Below are 19,399 nucleotides of genomic sequence, written 5' to 3'. Positions count from 1 at the left end.
GAAAAATCAGTGTGCGTTATCATCGAAGACGAAACCTATTGCAAGTTTGATTATAAAAACGCTTACGTGTGACCAATATTACTGTTGGAAACACTGGAACAATCATCGAAACCGTTCGGCTCTCAGATGACTGCTTGTCAGTCATTCGGTTGACGTCACCACTTCACTTGAATCTGGTTCTCCAAGTGACTAAGTACACGTTTTTTAGTAGTCAGTAATAATTACTTTTAATTGTACGATTCGCGTTTTATAATTTGATCTATTATCGCCTCCGACTATCCTCGTCTCGCGAGTCGTAACAGTGGCGACGAGAAATCGGTTTACCGACGGTTATTCGGTGATAATCGCGAAAGTTTTGCGTCGATCAGTTGGACGAAGTTGAGGTTAGGATGGAAGACCATTCCATGTCTCCCGAAAATCATGTTCCGCGCACATCAACTCCAGCGGGAAATTCCGTGGTACCGGGTTTTCAACAGCACCCGCCCACAGCATCGGGAACAGCAGGGTTTTAACACCAGCCGCAGCAGAACCTCCTCCGTCAACCAATGCTACAGCAGCAACAATTCCAGCAGCACACACCACCCTACCACGCGGATCCCGTGCTCACCCAAATCCTGCACCAGTTACAGCAACAGCAGTCGGTCATCACACAGCTCCTCCAGAAACATCAGGAAGTTACACCACCTGCACATCTGTCGAACCTAGAACTCGTCATTGAATCTTTGGCCAACAGCATAGCAGAGTTCCGCTACGAGCCTGAGCACAACATAACCTTCACAGCCTGGTTCACCCGTTATGAAGATCTCTTCGCCAGGGATGCAGCTCGGCTTGATGACAGCGCCAAGGTTCGATTGCTGCTTCGCAAGATCGGAACGTCTGAACACGACAGATACACCAGCTATATCCTCCCGAAGGCACCCAAAGATGTAAGTTTTTCCGAAACAGTAACCCGGATGAAAAGTTTATTTGGCACTCCTCAATCCATCATAAGTAGGAGGTACCAATGTCTCCAGGTATCCAAGCAACCTTCGGAGGATTACAAATCATTTACGTGTCGTGTGAATAGACTGTGTGTAGAATTTGAACTAGGGAAGATGTCGGAAGACCAGTTCAAATGTCTCATGTTTGTGTGTGGCCTTAAGGCGGAAAACGACGCGGAAATGAGAACCAGGTTGCTCTCCAGGATTGAAGAGAGGAACGATATCAGTCTGGAACAAGTTTCGGACGAGTGCCAACGGTTGCTCAACATCAAACACGATGCGGCCATGATAGAGGGTGCTCCATCGTCAGCAGCAGTCCGAGCGATCAGGGGGAAGAAGACGTTTGAGAAACGATTTCCGAAACCTTCATTCTCACCGCCGCGTTCCAGTAAAGAAAGTGGATCCCGACCAACATCTCCATGTTGGAATTGTGGCTCCATGCATTATGCTCGCGATTGCCATTTCATCAAGCATAAGTGCACCAACTGTGGCCAATTTGGTCACAAAGATGGCTACTGTTCCAGTGCGAAGAAGGCCAAACGTCCTGGTAAACGCGATAAATTTCGACCAGCAACGAGAAGCCTGCAAGTGAAACATGTGCGTCATAGAAGGAAGTTTGTCCCGGTCGTGATCAACAACCAAACAGTGAGGCTTCAGTTGGACACAGCTTCTGACATTAGCATTGTGTCCGAGGCTACATGGCAGCTCATCGGGAAACCAGAATGCCGCAGGTCGATGGTTACAGCATCAACAGCTTCCGGAAAACCACTTAAGCTCCAATCAGAATTCTCCTGTGATTTCACGATAAATGGTGTCACTCGTACTGGAAAGTTTTACATCGTGAAGCAGCAGCTGAACTTGCTCGGTCTCGATATTATCGAGGCATTCAACCTGTCGTCCTTACCCATGGAAAGTTTTTGCAATCAAGTTACCAGTGGACAAGCCAACGTACAGTCCCTGAAAGAAAAGTTCCCTACCGTGTTCAGTGATGTTCCGGGACTTTGCACAAAAACAAAGGTGAGGCTTACACTGAAGGAAGGAAGTGTTCCTGTCTTCCGGCCAAAACGACCGGTGGCATACGCCATGTGTAGCATCGTCGACAGCGAACTCGACCGGCTGGAGAAACTTGGCATAATCTCTCCTGTCGAGTATTCTGAGTGGGCGGCTCCGATTGTAGTTGTTAGGAAAGCGAGCGGGGCAATCAGAATATGCGGCGATTATTCGACGGGACTCAATAATGCACTCAAACCCCACCAGTACCCACTCCCACTACCTCAGGACATCTTCTCTAAACTGGCGACATGTAAAATATTCAGCCAGATCGACTTATCTGATGCGTTCCTGCAGGTAGAAGTGGACGAAAGTTCGAGAGAAATGCTGACCATCAACACACACCGGGGCTTATACCGCTTCCATCGATTGTCCCCGGGCGTGAAGGCAGCTCCAGGGGCCTTTCAACAGCTTGTGGATACCATGCTCGCCGGACTGGAGTGCACTTCAGGGTATCTTGACGATGTCCTAATTGGCGGCAAGACCGAAGCCGAACACGACCGAAACCTGCAACATTTTCTGCAACGAGTCCAAGAATTTGGGTTCACCATCAAGCTGGAAAAATGCTCTTTCGGCCAATCCCAAATTAAATATTTGGGACATCTCATCGATCAACATGGTATTCGTCCAGATCCGAGCAAAATCACAGCCATCCGCAACATGCCAGCTCCTTCAGACGTATCCGGGGTTCGCTCATTCTTGGGTGCCATTAACTATTATGGCAAATTCGTTCCGGCCATGCGAACTCTCCGGTACCTACTGGACGATCTACTGAAAGAAGACAAGAAATTCATCTGGTCCAAGGAGTGTCAAACGGCGTTCGACAAGTTCAAGCAGATCCTTTCGTCGGACATTCTGCTCACACACTACGACCCAAACCTCCCGATTGTGGTATCAGCGGACGCCTCTTCCGTTGGCATTGGCGCCACCATCAGCCACAAATTTCCAGATGGATCAATCAAGGTAGTCCAGCATGCATCACGAGCTCTAACCCCAGCGGAGCAAAAATATAGTCAGCCGGACCGCGAAGGGTTAGCTCTTGTTTATGCCACAACAAAGTTCCACAAAATGGTATTTGGAAGAAGATTCACCCTGGAAACCGACCATGCACCGCTCCTGCGTATTTTCGGATCCAAATCCGGAATCCCTGTGTACACCGCCAACAGGCTCCAACGGTGGGCTCTTCAGCTTCTTCTGTATGATTTCCACATCGTTTACGTCAACACCGAAAAGTTCGGGAACGCAGATGTTTTATCCCGACTCATTGGAAATCATGCCAAACCCGACGAAGATTTCATCGTAGCCAGCATTGCAGTGGAAAATGATGTAAGATCAATCGCATTAGATACGCTAAAAATCCTTCCTCTTTCTTTTAGAGTTGTCCAGCGAACTACCCAATTCGATTCAGTGTTACGAAAAGTTGCCAACTATATACGGCAAGGTTGGCCTCAGTCAAAATCGGCCATTTCGGATTCGGAGATTCGTCGTTTCTTTGACAGACGGGAAGCACTTTCCCTCATCGACGGATGTGTAATGTTCGCTGAGCGACTCGTAATGCCCTCGGAATACCGCCAACGATGCCTTCGCCAGATACACTGCGGTCACCCGGGCATTCAACGTATGAAGAGGATTGCTCGAAGCTATGTGTATTGGCCCTCAATCGATGCCGATATTGAAAACTACGTGGCAACATGGAAACCTTGTGCATCGGTTGCCAAAAGTCCTACGAAACAGCAACCACTACCATGGGCCAAATCGACGGTTCCGTGGCAGCGAGTACATACAGACTACGCTGGCCCTATCGAAGGTGAATATTATTTACTGGTTGTCGACTCCTACAGTAAATGGGTAGAAATAGTACGCACCAAATCCATCACGTCTTCCACTACCATCGCAATTCTCAGAAGTTTATTTTCTCGGTTGGGTATGCCATGTACGTTGGTGAGTGATAATGGTACCCAATTTACCAGTGGAGAATTTGCTACATTTTGCATCGAGAACGGAATTGACCACGTCACAACTGCACCATTCCACCCACAGTCCAACGGCCAAGCCGAAAGGTACGTTGACACTTTCAAAAGAGCTATTAAAAAAATCCGAGAAGGAGGAGGAAGTATAACGGAAGCTCTAGACGTTTTTCTACTAACGTATAGAACAACGCCCAATGCATCAGTGTAGGGTCGCCCCTTGGCGAAATAGCTGATGGTTGATATTCCAAAGTTTATGACAAAAATGATATTTGTAACAAACCGAGGAGGCTATGGGAATGGGACAGAATTAAGAGACAGTTCTACAGAGTGGACGTGTGGCAAGGTAATTCCCGGACAGAGAAATGTAGGATTTAGTCAGAAGATAAAGAATACTATTTTAGTGGATTGGAATCTCTACAAATGGCGACGAGGATGGGATAGAACAAGGTATGGGTATAATCATGTCTACATAAACTAAAGTGAAAATTTCCTAATAATTGCAAGCAAGATTTTCGTTCTGTTTTTTTTCTCCATGTGGTAGCTGATTGCTATTGGTGGTTGCTACTGACAACCAAGCAAGAACTGACACTGGAAACGGAAAAAATGGAATATTAATAAATTGCACAATGTTCAAACTCAGAGTCGATTTTCAAGTGAAGTGAAGGCTGATAAAAAAAATAATAAATATTGATTTAAGTATCATCAGATCGATAGTCTTGACTTGCGTGAGCTCAAGAGTTGAATTTGCGTGAGCGCAAACGAAATCCCTTTATATTGTGTATGTCTGAGAGAAGATGATTTTCCGTTAGAGGATATTTGAGTGAGCGCAGATGAGATCTCATTGGACGATGTTTGTGTGAGCACAAACGATTTTTGCGATGTTTCGCGTGAGCGCAAACGATTGATATGTGTGAGCACATACGGATTCTATGGTTCTGTGTGAGCACAGTGTAGAAAATGAAGGTTCCCCTTGAAATGAGATGTTTTGCGTGAGCGCAAACAAATTGTATGTGTGAGCACATGCGACGTTTGTTCTGTGTTTGCCGAGAAAGTTGAAAAGAGGCATGTGTGAGCCTATTGAGAAACCCAAGGAAGACTTCTGTGTTTTTAGATTTTGTTTGGAAGAGCGAAGAAAATATTCAAGAAAAGTGTTAAACGTGTGTACTGACACTGTTTGAAAAAAGTTGAACTCAAACATCACAGTAGAATAGATAAAATTCATAAGAAATCCCTTCAAACCGGGAGTGTTGTTAAACACAATGAGCACATTTTCAATAGTTTCGAATTGATCATTGACTTTGAAAGTAAGCCAAAACCTCAATCTTCTACTGGGTACTTTGGACACAAAAAAAAAGTAAGGGGGGATTGTAGGGTCGCCCCTTGGCGAAATAGCTGATGGTTGATATTCCAAAGTTTATGACAAAAATGATATTTGTAACAAACCGAGGAGGCTATGGGAATGGGACAGAATTAAGAGACAGTTCTACAGAGTGGACGTGTGGCAAGGTAATTCCCGGACAGAGAAATGTAGGATTTAGTCAGAAGATAAAGAATACTATTTTAGTGGATTGGAATCTCTACAATCAGCTCCAAACAGCTTGTCACCAGCCGAGATTTTGTTTGGAAGAAAAATTCGAACCAATTTAGACCTGTTACTTCCACCATCCAAACCGTCAACAACCAGCAACATCGACGACGGTAAAGTAAGTTCATTTGAGCCTAAAAGTGAAGTTTACGTAAAAGTACATGCAAGGAATTCGTGGAGATGGGCACCTGGCGTTGTTATGGAGCGCATAGGTCGCGTTATGTACAATGTGTGGGTGCAAGATGAAAAGATGGTACGTGCTCATATTAACCAGATGCGTCAGAGATCGGATAGCGAAAATTCCCTCAGCCCGCTAGTAGTCAACCCGGTCCAACGTAAATTGCCATTGGACATATTGCTTCGTGCCTGGGATCTGCCTTCGCCTGATACACATGCTTCCGGAACTTCGGCTAGTGTCGCTGACTCACAAGAAGGTTCGTCATTGCAATCAACGACGTTACAAGCATCACCACCGCTCCCTGGTCGGTCCGGTCAAGTGTGGGTTTCCCCGCAGTCGCTATCCACCGCAGAAAATCTGGAATTGTCCCCGTTATCGTCTAGTTCATCATCGTCCATGTTGTCTACATCTTCTGTGGTCCCATCATCATCTTCGGATTTCATATCAGCTAATGAATACCAAACACCAGCACAAATTCCTCGACGGTCCTTGAGGGTTCGAAGACTGCCCGTTAGGTTTTATCCGTACCAGCTCTTCTAACGAGGGAGATGTTGGGAACAATAGAACAATCATCGAAATCGTTCGGCTCTCAGATGACTGCTTGTCAGTCATTCGGTTGACGTCACCACTTCACTTGAATCTGGTTCTCCAAGTGACTAAGTACACGTTTTTCAGTAGTCAGTATAATAAATACTTTTAATTGTACGATTCGCGTTTTATAATTTGATCTATTATCGCCTCCGACTATCCTCGTCTCGCGAGTCGTAACAATTACACTGTTCTCGATGACCAAAGTGTTGGTGAGTTGAAGATACCAATTTTTACCGATTGAAACTTTGTGGGCCCTTACAAAATCGAATTTGAGAAAACATGTAAAGCTTGCAGATTATATTCAAAATTCCGCAAGACTGGCAAAAAGTGGTCTGAAATCCAAAATTAGTCTGTGCTGAGGCTTATTGCGGTCTTTAATCTAAATATCTGGCTTACAATCGACTGGATTTTAGTTTTGTATGAAATCAAAATAAACCAAGACTAAATATAGAGAACATAAAAGTGAAACAAAATTTGGATTTGCACGTAAATTGTGTTTATACTTTTAAATTTTAATAGTGTTAAGACATAATGGGACACCTTATATCGCTACAGAATATGTGTAAAGTTATTCTAAAATTAATTTGTTTTTAATTAAGTTCCTCCAGAAATATTGAAAATCTCTTAATTTGGCATAGCAAACCAGGTTGACTTGTATTCGGCTATGAAAGCTCTATTCAATAATTACCAACTAATGTTATCGAATTCTTCCTCAATATGATTGATTACGTAATCCTGAGTAACGATGATTTCTCCACAAATTAGTTTTCCAAATCCTACTACGGCTCAAATCCCGATCCCATATCAATCAATTCAGACGAAAATCTGATTACCAACCACAAGATGCCCTCATCATGGTGCTGATTTCTTGCAAAGGCCAGAAATGTGTAGGTATGTCTGTAAGCCTCTTTCCATCTTTCGAATGACACCAGCCAGTGAATGGATCACTCAATCGAATAAATCGTGAAAAGAAAATCTATCATACTTCCAGCCTTTAATGAAAACAGTCAGAAATGCCAACCAATTTGGCCAGAGACTTGTCGATCCTTCACACTCAGCCAGTCAGTCAGTCAGTGCGGCTGGCAAAATTGCACCCCACAAAATCGAATTATATTTGCGCTCATAAAGGGGGCGTGTCGATTAGATTTGCAAACCAATAGAAGCAGGGCGTTCCTGAACTGCAATACATCATCATCACCATCAACACCAAGAGCAACAGCGAAGGGGCGCCGTCATCGCCATTACTGAACGTGGCGTTGCTCACCGGATGTCGGATTTTGACACCGTTGCTCCATACCTCTGTCTGTGGAAACACGTCGATGGATGGATACTTCGAAAAAGACGAGGGTATCGGGAATCGAAATTCAATCCAAAGTTTGATTGAACCGACCCGGCTGGCTCGAATGGGCCATTTTCTTCCCCATTTGGCTTTTCACGATGACAACGCAGGAACGAACGACGACGACCGTTTAGCGGACGACGGACGTAGACAACGGTAAATGGTTTTGCTTTTTTTTTTTTGGATCGCACTTCCTGCACTCTAAAGGCTAAAGGGTTTAGAGCAGTTAAATAGCGATAACTGATATTTTGCTTGATTATTTTTCTTGCAGAAAAAAAAATAAGAGAAGTTAAATTTTGACTTATCGTGAAGCCGATTTTAGAAAACATGAATATACCTATTGAGTACAATTATTTAAAGCTAAACTAGACAGTTGATTAAGTTACACGGAGAAAAGTGTTTGGTATTTTAACACTTATCCACATATATTTAATAATATGTCTGATTAATTCTCAAATTAAATATCAAACTTCCGAATATATTGATAAAGAAACAAATAATTGGGGGAGGTCAGGGCATAGTGGCCACCTTAAGAAGGACGCTGACGACGAAAAGAGCAACAATTTGTGAGTTACTTCATTGTCTCGTGTTTTAAAAGTCTATTTCCTAACGGGCTAAAACTTGAAATAGTAGATAAAAACGTTTAAAATGAATTTTAAATTTTTTTCCGAAAGCTGAAACCCAGTCACTGTAGGAGCATAATGAAAACTCCCACTGGGGCCGTATAAGCACCATTAATCGGGCCACGATGAGCATTTTCTGCCGTAGAATCTAGCAGCGAATTCAACTCGATAAAGTCAACTGAATTATAGAGCTAAAGCTTGACTTGTTTCATCTGACGATTTGGCCTATTGGTTAAATATCGGAGAGGTAATCAGTGGACTCGAGTTCGATTCCTTTTAGATGTGATTTTTTTTTTCATTTACCATTCATGATCGATGCATTTTGCACTAAACGGTGAGTCGTAGATTCATCAAACAAAGCAATAACAGAATAATATATGTTTGTTTTTTTAGAATACAAACAATTCGGACTCATACATTATGTTTCTTGTGCTTTGTTTGGCGGATGATGCTACTAGACATATAATGCAACAACCAAAATAATCGATCACGAATGGTAAATGAAAAAAAAATCACATCTACCAGGTATCGACCTCGAGTTTTTTTCTTTTTACCTCTCCTACCTTGCCAATAGGCTAAATCGTCAGATGTAAACTAGTCAAGCTGTGGCTCTATAATTCACTTGACTTCATCGAGTTGACTTCGCTGCTAGATGCTACGGTAGAAAATGCTCATCTTGCCCCGAAAAATTGGGCTCTATACGCCCCGAGTCGTCAAGTTGAAGTAAAAACGCGTTTGAAAATTGATTATAGTGAAAAATCCAAGATTTTGTACATCAGGTTGCGGTACGTATCTTATAGATTAGGATGATTTAACGATCATAAGAGCATATTTTCTGGTTCTCAAATATTATAATATTTTCGTCACATGAGAACCTTGTTGGTTTTTTCTCAATATTTCTGTATAGATGATAAGGAGATCTCTTTTTTGATAGCAATTGGTTTTCTTTAGTTTGGCACATTCACCCAAAACCCATATTTTTTGGGTTTCATGCGATTTTTAATCACTTACAGCATTTAAAGTTGAGCGAAAGCCGCCATCTTGGATTTCAAGATGGCGTCAGACAATAAAATTCAACTCATGGTATCACCGGACATTCAAAACCAATCTATTTTTTCATTTAAAAAGTCTGTTCTCATTTACCTAATGCCACTGCAGATCTAGGATTCTGTGAAGGAAGGATTTTCTTCTTTGAATCAGATCTAGATTTATAGGTAGACATGTGTTCGTCGAGTTTTTCTATCAGTTTTCTTTTGGTTTGTCCAATGTACACCTCATCACAGTCAAAACAACTGATTTTGTACAGGGTGATACGGTCAAAATTTGGTCAAGGGAAAACGCGTGTAAATCGGTGAAATCGTTTTTTTTTTTGTAAATCTAATTGAATTTCTTTTTCAAGTTTAATTAGTATCAAATTCAGGAAAAATATTCAGTTAGGCTTCCGCTTTTCCAAATCCGAATTGCCGGGCCTTACGCTTAACCCCTGCCATCAGATTTTGTACAGTCACCTTGTCCACCTTCTTCGCCGCAGAAAGCCAGTTTGCCTTGAACTTCTGTTCGTCCTTAACAGTTTTTTGGTCTTATTTAGGTTCCGCTTGACAATAGCCCAGTATTTCTCAATTGGGCGGAGCTCTGGCGTGCTGGGAGGGTTCTTGTCCTTGGGAACCACCTGCACGTTGTTGGCGGCGTACCACTCCATGGCCTTTTTACCGTAATGGCAAGATGCCAAATCCGGCCAAAACAGTACGGAACAACCATGTTTCTTCAGAAAAGGCAGCAGACGTTTATTCAAATACTTCTTCACGTAAAATTCTTGGTTGACAGTCTCGGAAGCTATGAAAATGCTGCTTTTCAAGCCACAGGTACAGATGGCTTGCCAAACCAGATATTTCTTCGCGAACTTTGACAGTTCCATGTGCTTCGAAATATCTTCTACCTTTCCCTTTCCTTTTGCCGTATAAAACTCCTGTCCCGGAAGCTGCTTGTAGTCGGCTTTGACGTAGGTTTCGCCGTCCATTACCAAGCAGTAAAACTTCGTCATCGTCGCCAAATCGTCGGCATCGTCGTGTACAGCCTCCGGGATTGCGCTTTGGCCGTCGTATTTTGTTTATCATCGCGATTTGGAGTCACTACCTTCTTGTAAGTCGATAGTCAGCTTATTTGCGGCATCTCGGAGAGAGAGGTTAGGGTTTCGCTTGAAACTACCGGCAACTATCTTTGTCGTCTCAGAGGCTTCCGGTTTTCGATTTCCCCCCGATCCAGACTTCCTGGCTGTCGACAAACGTTCCCCGAAAACTTTGATTACATTTGCAACGGTTGGTTTGGCAACTTTTAGCGATTTTGCCGGCTTTTGACAACTGAAGAGTGAATTCCAAAATCAAAATAGGAGCAACATTCTACACACACACACACACCTTCAAAATGAGGGGTGTTCAGGTTTTTTAAATGCAAAATTGAAAGAAATACGTCAACGTGATATTGACCAAATCTTTGAAAAGATGTACGCTGCAGTGGTCGGCAACCTTTTGAGACGGAAGAGCCAAAAATTGCATATTGATGAAATTTACAAGTTTGAAAGAGCCGCACTCCATTTTGTTCTTAAAAAAATAATGGTGAACGCTAAGACACTTTGTACCGTGATGTGAACTCAGTTTTATTATCCTTTTTTATATCGCCACCGGTTTTCGATTTTTTATTGGCAAACGGAAGCGATTTTTTTTCTTCCGAATCAATACATTTTCAAAACGAGTGTAGCTTATTAACGTTGAAATTTTGACGATATGCCATTGTGACCTGATAAAATCTATCATTTTAAACTTTGGTGCCATTCTTTCCTAAGACCTTTTCTCCGATCAAAAATTAAATTTCGATGTGTTTTGTTGAAATATGAAAAAGAAGCAGTAAAAATTTCATATTGGTTTTTTAAAAGTGCATACTACAAGAGGTATATTATTTTATTTTCCGAATATGAAAATTTGAAATTGAATTCTCAATTTTGTTCTAAATCGTAACTGTTTCAAGTGATTTCTTGTGCAAACTATTTAAATCTCAAAAAAAAGTCCAAACCTGTAAGTCTCAAATGTATCATGGATTCAGATTGATCCTTCTATCACAGTTTCTATGAGTTCTAATAAAAAATTCACATTCGAACACAATTTGTGACTTGGAATTTAATCTATTTGATTTCTTGAATAAAAATTAAAATTTTTGAATGAGTTCTCAGTTTTTGCTTGAAAATTTGGAATGTTTATCGTAATAGTAGTTTGTTGCGGTTACCTGGCCGCAGATGGTAACCGATTTTAATGATATTTGATTCGATGTGTGGGTAGCTAATTTTAGTTTCTCGATAATTCAAAACAAAACAATTAGAAACTTCAAATAGTCATACAAAAACTTTTCCTAAATACTTTTAATTCTTGACAGATTTGCTGTATTTAAGTGTATCTCGGATTTTGGAATCTTCAAGAATACATCCATCCGATGATGTACAAATATGTTGGGGTCCAATGAAAGTTTTGATAGCTATCTTGGATCTTCCAGTACAAATGTAAATCCTAATTAAAAATAGATATCTAACTTTGACTTTGCTTCCCTCTATTTCATTTTTCAATAAACTAATTTTTTAAATTCAAATTTTAGTTTCATTTAGAATCAAAATTAACTGTTAAACAGACATGAAATTGTTAAAAATAATTGGATTGTAGAAACATGATAATGGAACTAAGTTTAGAATCGAAAAAGGATATAAAAGTTGTTAGAAGTAATATTAAAGTTTATGGAAGAAAATGCACGTTTACCAAGGTTACCGAAATCATAAGAAAATGTATTGTGTCACAGAATTTTGAGCAAATTTTCATCACAAAATCTGTTTCACAGATCACAGCATTTTGAAAATATACAAAGATTTCGAATGTTTTAAAATTTTGTACGTATTTCATAAAATATATTTTTTTAACATACATGATTTTTTTCTTTGTTTTGGAAAATCTTGATAAGATTGTTGAATTTTATTGATTTTTCTCAAGTGAAATTATAAAACAGACACAATTTGTCACGACTTTTTAATCACAGTGAGGTTTTTCTATCACAGAATTTCTTGGTTAAATCACCTTGACGTTTACCAAATAAAGTTGCTTCTTCGAATAAATCCCTAAAAATACATATTATATTTGAAATTAAAAAAATCGATTCAACACACACGGATTACAGAAATTATTTTCTTAAGAACTTGATAATTTTGAGCCAGAGTATTCCGAATTCATGTTTAAAATTTGAACCAAGAAATTAAGTTTCTGAAAACATGTGGAATGCTTCCATAAATTTGAAAATGAACATGGAGAGATGGAATTCAATATTGAAAAAAAAAAATTAAAACAAAACGTTTTTTACAGAAATTGTAATACCTACTCATAACAATTATTATCAGTTTTCAAAGCATAATTATAGGGGAGAGTGGGGTATCATGGGACACTTTTTTCTTTGCTTCATTACTTCTTTATTATAAAAGATAAAAAGAAAAAAAAAATGAATGGAAAGGTTTTCTACATTATTAAGGTATCATTAGAACTTTTTTTCTAGTTTTTTAATTAATTGTTTTTCCGAGTTCTAACTGTTATAAAAAAAATTTTTTTTTGGATTTTGAAAAACTGTGGGGAAACGTGGGCCACCAAATCCAAATAGACCAGATAACTTGCAAAGTTTATGAGTTGACGTGTAACTGAAATTTCATAATTCATTTCATTATTTTTAAATTTTAATTTTTGGCTTTTTAAGGTCTTGGATTTCAATCAAACAACTTTATTTTCGAAATACCCGACGTTTCAACCATTTTTTGTGGGCTTACATTTTCAATCATATTAATAAATTTAATCATCTAACAATTTCAATCGGAAAGAAAAGATTATTTTTCATCCGATTTCCTATGGTCGCACTTTAACGTACCGTCAACTGGGGCAACATGCAACAATTTTCAACTTCAATGTCTTCTAAAAAACTTATGTTCACAGTTAATCCTACCTCTTTTGCATCAAAAGTTTTAAGGATGCTGGGATATCAAATTGGCGTAGTTAGAAAAATTATAGGTTTCTTCAGTTAATTTTTATTTTCTAAAAACATGCGATTTTTACCCTCCTTAGAAAATGGGGTAACTTGCAACAAACTTTGTTTTTAATGAAAAATCTTATGAACACGTACAAAAATTTATAGTTTTTAATATATTGGCGATGCCTTAAAGACCATTACGCATGACAATACCAATTGCAGTAGTTTTTGAGTCTGTTAAAACTAATTTTCACATTTTTTCTGAAAATAAGGATGCTGCATATATTTAGGGGTTAAATAATACTACGAAAAATTCTAAAAGCTGAAATAATAAATATAAATGTTTGGATGAATGAAATTTCAATGTTCACAAACGCGTGATGCAAAACATTCATATTCTAACACATGGAAACGAGATTTACAAGGTATTTCTTTGATTTGCATTTTGTTGCATTTTACCCCAGACACCTAACTGAATTTTAAAAATATTTATTTAAAAAAAATTGGGTGATTGTTCGAAAAATATTTTTAGACCAACAATGTTGATACAACATGAGGAAACCAGGAAAAAGTTTGTAGATAATTTTATCAAGCCGATCCGTCATACTGGGTAAAGTTTTTTCGGCATCAAAAAATGTTAAAATTTGTACATTTATTGCTCGATTTTTCAAATTTTACATAGAAATTAAAAAAAATTAAGATAACTAGCTTAAAATGTGAGAAATTATGTTATCATCATTTTGTTATCATTAAAAGATAACTTTATTACAATACATTAAACTAAAAATTGATTCAATGTAGTGTTACATAAATGTTGCATCGAACCCCGCTGTTGCATGATGCCCCGTTTGACGGTACTTTATTTATACTATTGCAATTGATGGTTGGTTGTTTGGGTTTTACGGATTGTAATTCATTTCATTATTTTAAAGCAATTTCAGATGAGGAAATTAAAAAGAGAGTTATGTTCCTAAAACCTGGCTCGCAAACGTTTTGGCAAAATTCCTCATATAAAATTAATGTTCGTCTCTATAGCATTAGAACAGATGGACAAAACATTTTTCATAACTATTCATTTGGCATAAAAAAACTTTACAAATAGTAATAACGAATTTTAAGTTCTGAATTTGTATAAAAACACCAAAATATATGTATACGCCACCAAATGTGGCCCATAATTCCCCACAAGCAATGATTTGTGTGACTTATTGATGTTGCATCACAAAAAGTTATTCTACGTGAAAAAAACATGACACAACTAAGATTACAAGCGTATGAGCATATTTTTGTTTTATACTTTAGGTCTTCCACGGATGCAGTTTGCAGGTGCTTGTTTAATAATGTAAGTACATTTTTCTAGGCTAGTCAAATAAAAGAAGCATATGATAAATACGTACATGAGACAACAACATATTGATAAACGTGCTTAAGCAAACTGACGACGATGACAGTTAGAATGAGATTTTTATCTCAACGCACTGCTGAGATATTGAGAGCGGCCCACATTACACCACTCTCCCCTAATCATCATCCTTTGTTCATATTAAATCAGAACGGTGTGCAAATTTATTTTTAAAATATTAAAATCAAGGAAATCAAACTCCACTTCATACTCTCAACAGAACTTTAAATATTTTCAAATGCTGTATCATTAGACTGAATCGATTTTGGGTCATTTTTGAATTTCTCAAAGTCTTAATAGCTTCGTCATGTATGTATGTATGTATGACTACCACCCAGCTAGCAAGGCGCAGCCAGTAGCAGCGAGCAACTGTTTCTTAATAACTTGATCAAGATTCAAAAACTTTTATGAACCAAAATTCCTTTGAATGAACTATTACAATATAATTTTCGATTCTTCTGTGAAACCAAGCCAGCTGACAGTTGATGTACCAATTTATAAAATTTTCAGAGGATATTTTCCGCCGAACAACTTTGTCGAAGACCTTAACTTCGAATCTTACTAGGCAAAAAAGATATTAGCTGTTTAACAGAGGTATGTCTTTTGGCGTAGATAAACAATAAATTCAATTGACAACCTGCAGGGATGTCAATTGAATTTATTGTTTATCAACGCGAAAAGACATATCTCTATTTAACACCTAATAACTTTTTTGTCTCATGAGATACGAGGTTGAAGTCTTGGACAAAGTTGTTCCGCGGAGAATATCCTTTAGAAATTTTATAAATTGGCACAACAACTGTCAGCTGGCTCAGTTTCACAGAAGAAACGAAAATAATGTTGATTTTTCAGTAAAAATATTCAATTTTCCCATACGAACCTAACAGTTCAAATTTACTCATGTAAACGTTACTTAAAAATTCTTCAAAAAATCATGGATGAGTTTTGGACCAAGACGAAGCTTTCAAGACCCCAGGCTTTGAGAAATTCAAAAATGACCCCAAATCGACTCAGTATACTGTATCATACTTTTTGTGAAAACGTTAAATGATTTTTAAATCTTAACTTGATTGCAAACTGACAAAATGCTGTTAATTTGTTAAAAAATATTTTTTTTGTTTTTTCTTAATCCTGGGAAATATCGTCTGGATTGAAGAAAAACTTATTTAGCGTCCGTTTACTCTATGGAATGTAGGGGATTTCCAAAATGTTCACACATTGAGCTAAAGTGCCGCAGTTATTCATCCAAAGAACCGCAGTTTGCCGACCTCTGGATCAAAGAGTTAACCCAACATATGGGGTTCTAAAAAACATGATTTGAGCGAGGATGTGCAGCTCAAAACAATGGTAGACAAGACCAATTTACTGCGAATATGATCCATATTAAGGCTATGATCATTTAGTATCCGGGCACTTTATTTCGGTGATAGCTACGTTATAAGAGCTCGGATATGCAAAACTTTAGCAGCGTTGTGTTGGTTATGAAAAGGACTATCTTGCCTATTTTTGTCAGATTTTTAAGTTAATGTGTGTTTGAGATATTTACGATGCAAAAAGACACGGCGAACGGCCGAATACCGAATATTGACCTTTTCAACTATTCGGCCAAACGAATATTCGGCCGAATATTCGGCCGAATATTCGGTCGAATATTCTATTGAGTTTGCAATGAAAAAAACCTAAACGAATATTTCAATGCTTTCTATTTCTTCCATTGTTCAGTCCGACAAGCGGACTGAGAAATGAGAATAGACGCGAGAGGAACGCACCGAGAGAGCGAAACGGTTGCTCTCGCTGAAAGCGTCGAGAATGTTCTACACGATTCCATCTGACGCAAGCACGTGGTTGTGTGCTTGCTCGTCAGCCTATTTATGGGCGCATTCTTTATGCGCCTACGAGTCAGTCTTTATCAAACCGTCAAGAAGGACGGTAGTGTATATAGTTTGTAAATATAAGTGATAAGTGAAGAGAAAATAAAATAGAATGTAAGCCGAAATAAGCGCCTTGTTTCTTCTGCTGCTTCGTTCCGTCGCCTTGCTCCCGGGTCCAGCTGCCACAATCGGCTCTTTTCAGAACCCCCTAACAAGAAAGAGTTTTGGATCTCGGTCAACCAGGCGATCGAGATCCCCCCGAGCCTCGGCCGCCAGGCAGCGTCATGAGGACCTGCCTCCACTGATGGGACAACCATGCGTGGTTGTCTCTTCAGGTCCAATCCCACGAGGGGAGCGGACCATCAGTGGTAGTTTTCCCGAGCGCTCACATTGTCCCGGCCTTGGCCCCCAGGCAGACAGTCTGCGGACCTGCCTCCACTGTTTGGCAACCACCAGGGGTTGTCAAAGCCTTATCCCTGAGGGGGAAAAGGCAACCAGTGGTAGTTTTGCCAAGGTCCCTCCGTCCTACAGTCCTATGGCTTTTCATGGCCACAACATGAAATGGTCCTTCGAACCGGATTCTAAACCGGTACCTTCCGGCGGAATACCTCCGTCAAGAGTGTGTGTGGAGTGGATCGGGCAGCAGAGCAGGCGAGCGAAGTAGGGAGGAAGCAAGCATCGAAAGGACGACGAGGCGAGCAAATCGAGATACAGAACGAGCTGGCACTACCAAAATTCCACACCCGAGGTCGGGTCAGCGAGAAACCGACATAATCCAGAAGGAAGAAGATCCGGTCAGGAGTGATTTTCTTCGAGAGCATCACCAGCGACAGAGGAAGCCTAAAAGGTGGTGCTTCCACGAAACCCCGTTAGATTCCATATTCCTGCCTACAACAAATCACCACGTAGCGGCACATTCCTGAGGACCGCCAAGTTCCAGAAAGGTCGACGACAACCACCAACCGGGACAACTTCTCACTTTCAGGTGGGGAGTATGTTCAGTCCGACAAGCGGACTGAGAAATGAGAATAGACGCGAGAGGAACGCACCGAGAGAGCGAAACGGTTGCTCTCGCTGAAAGCGTCGAGAATGTTCTACACGATTCCATCTGACGCAAGCACGTGGTTGTGTGCTTGCTCGTCAGCCTATTTATGGGCGCATTCTTTATGCGCCTACGAGTCAGTCTTTATCAAACCGTCAAGAAGGACGGTAGTGTATATAGTTGGTCCTTCGAGCCGGATGAAGGAACGAGTTCCTGCCGACGGAATACGTCCGTCACCTGAGTGAATCGGGAAGCAAGGCGCTGTTAGCGGAGCACGAAGAAAAAAAAAAGTGTGAAATTGCAAAAAAAAAGTGAAATTTTGAAAAGAACTAAAAGACTAAAAATAGTGGAAAATTCAAGTGAGATAAAAACAATATAAAAAGACTATCAGTGCATTGAAAAGCAAAAAGTGATTCAAAATGCCACCAAAAAGAACTCCGGTAAAAAATAGCCCGGATTCAGCCAGAGAAGACGACAACCTGGAAGTACTGAAGTACAACCGGGAAAAGGAGCAACGAAATGTCAGGAGAGTGCAAGGCATCTTGGTACAAGCCGAAGAGGAAAATGTTGAACTAACCTCAGCCCAGCTTAAAGTCTACCAACGAAGCATCGAATGTTCTAAAGCGGAGTTCAACAAACATCACAATGATATCATCGCCCAATCTTCACCAGCCGAGCGTGACAAACAGGAGGACGTTTACTTCGCCTTTATGGACCTTTACGAAGAAGTGTCCATGGTGGTCGAGAGTTGGCTCGAAAAATTATCGCCAGCTCTACAGTCGCAGCCGCAGCCCATCAGCAGTCAGCCTCCCATGATCATCCAACCTTCCCTACCCAGAGCCATACCGACGTTCGACGGGAGGTATGAACAATGGGAGAAATTTAAGGTTATGTTCCGGGATGTGGTCGACAGAACCAACGAACCAGACCGCATCAAGCTGTACCACCTAGAGAAGGCCCTTGTTGGAGACGCCGCCGGGTTGATAGATGCCAAAACTATCACCGACGGCAATTACGGTCGAGCTTGGCAACTTTTGGACGAACGATACTCCGACCAACGAAGGATGGTTGACCGGCATCTGGCAGGCCTGCTAGGTGTGAAGAAGCTAGGCAACGAATCGTTCAGCGAGTTGAGGGCCCTGGTGGAGACTTTCGATGGACATGTTGACAACCTGAAGTTCCTGGGCCATGGTTTTGCCGATGTAGCTGAGTACATGGTAGTGTTTCTGATGTCTCGTGCTTTGGATGACGATACAAAGAAGCTGTGGGAGTCGACCATCAGAAAAGGTGAGCTGCCAACGTACGAGGACACCATTCGCTTTCTCAAGGAGAGGGTGTCTGTCCTGGAAAGATGCCAAACGTCCACCGATAGTAGTCAACACAAGTATCGCCAACAATTCAAGTTCAATCCACCAAGGCATCCGAGAATCAACACGGTTTCTTCCCAAGCCCGAAAGGAGCCGCACTGTGACTTCTGCAGCGAAGGTCACCTTAACTTCGAGTGTCCCCAGTTCAACGAAATGTCGGTCAGCCAAAGGATAAGCAAGGTGAAGGAGAAGAATCTCTGCTTCAACTGCCTCAGCCGTAGACATCGAGTGGGTGTTTGTTCTTCTCCTAAGACCTGTTTTCAATGCCAAAGGAGACATCACTCATTGTTGCACCAGGAGGAAATGAGACATCCATCGTTCGCTGTGTCGACGCGAACATCAGAGGTCCAGGTTCCGGTTT

The 19,399-nt window shown here is 40.5% G+C and overlaps 1 protein-coding gene across 1 annotated transcript; it reads left to right on the top strand.

Annotated features, from left to right (window-relative positions):
* Positions 1 to 545: 545 nt before the first annotated feature.
* On the top strand, positions 546 to 4,208 carry LOC129753140 (uncharacterized protein K02A2.6-like). The gene has a single exon (XM_055748939.1). It carries the CDS (start codon positions 546 to 548, stop codon positions 4,206 to 4,208), a length of 3,663 nt encoding a protein of 1,220 aa, XP_055604914.1.
* Positions 4,209 to 19,399: the final 15,191 nt, after the last annotated feature.

This window comes from Uranotaenia lowii, chromosome 3 (assembly GCF_029784155.1).
Source record: "Uranotaenia lowii strain MFRU-FL chromosome 3, ASM2978415v1, whole genome shotgun sequence".
In the NCBI taxonomy this organism is placed as follows: domain Eukaryota; kingdom Metazoa; phylum Arthropoda; class Insecta; order Diptera; family Culicidae; genus Uranotaenia; species Uranotaenia lowii.
Note: the sequence above shows the minus strand (reverse complement) of the source record. Positions and strands in the feature narration are given on the sequence as shown.

Coding starts and splice junctions, on each gene's coding strand:
- LOC129753140 (XM_055748939.1), top strand. CDS start 546: ATGCTACAGCAGCAACAATTCCAGCAGCACACACCACCCTACCACGCG.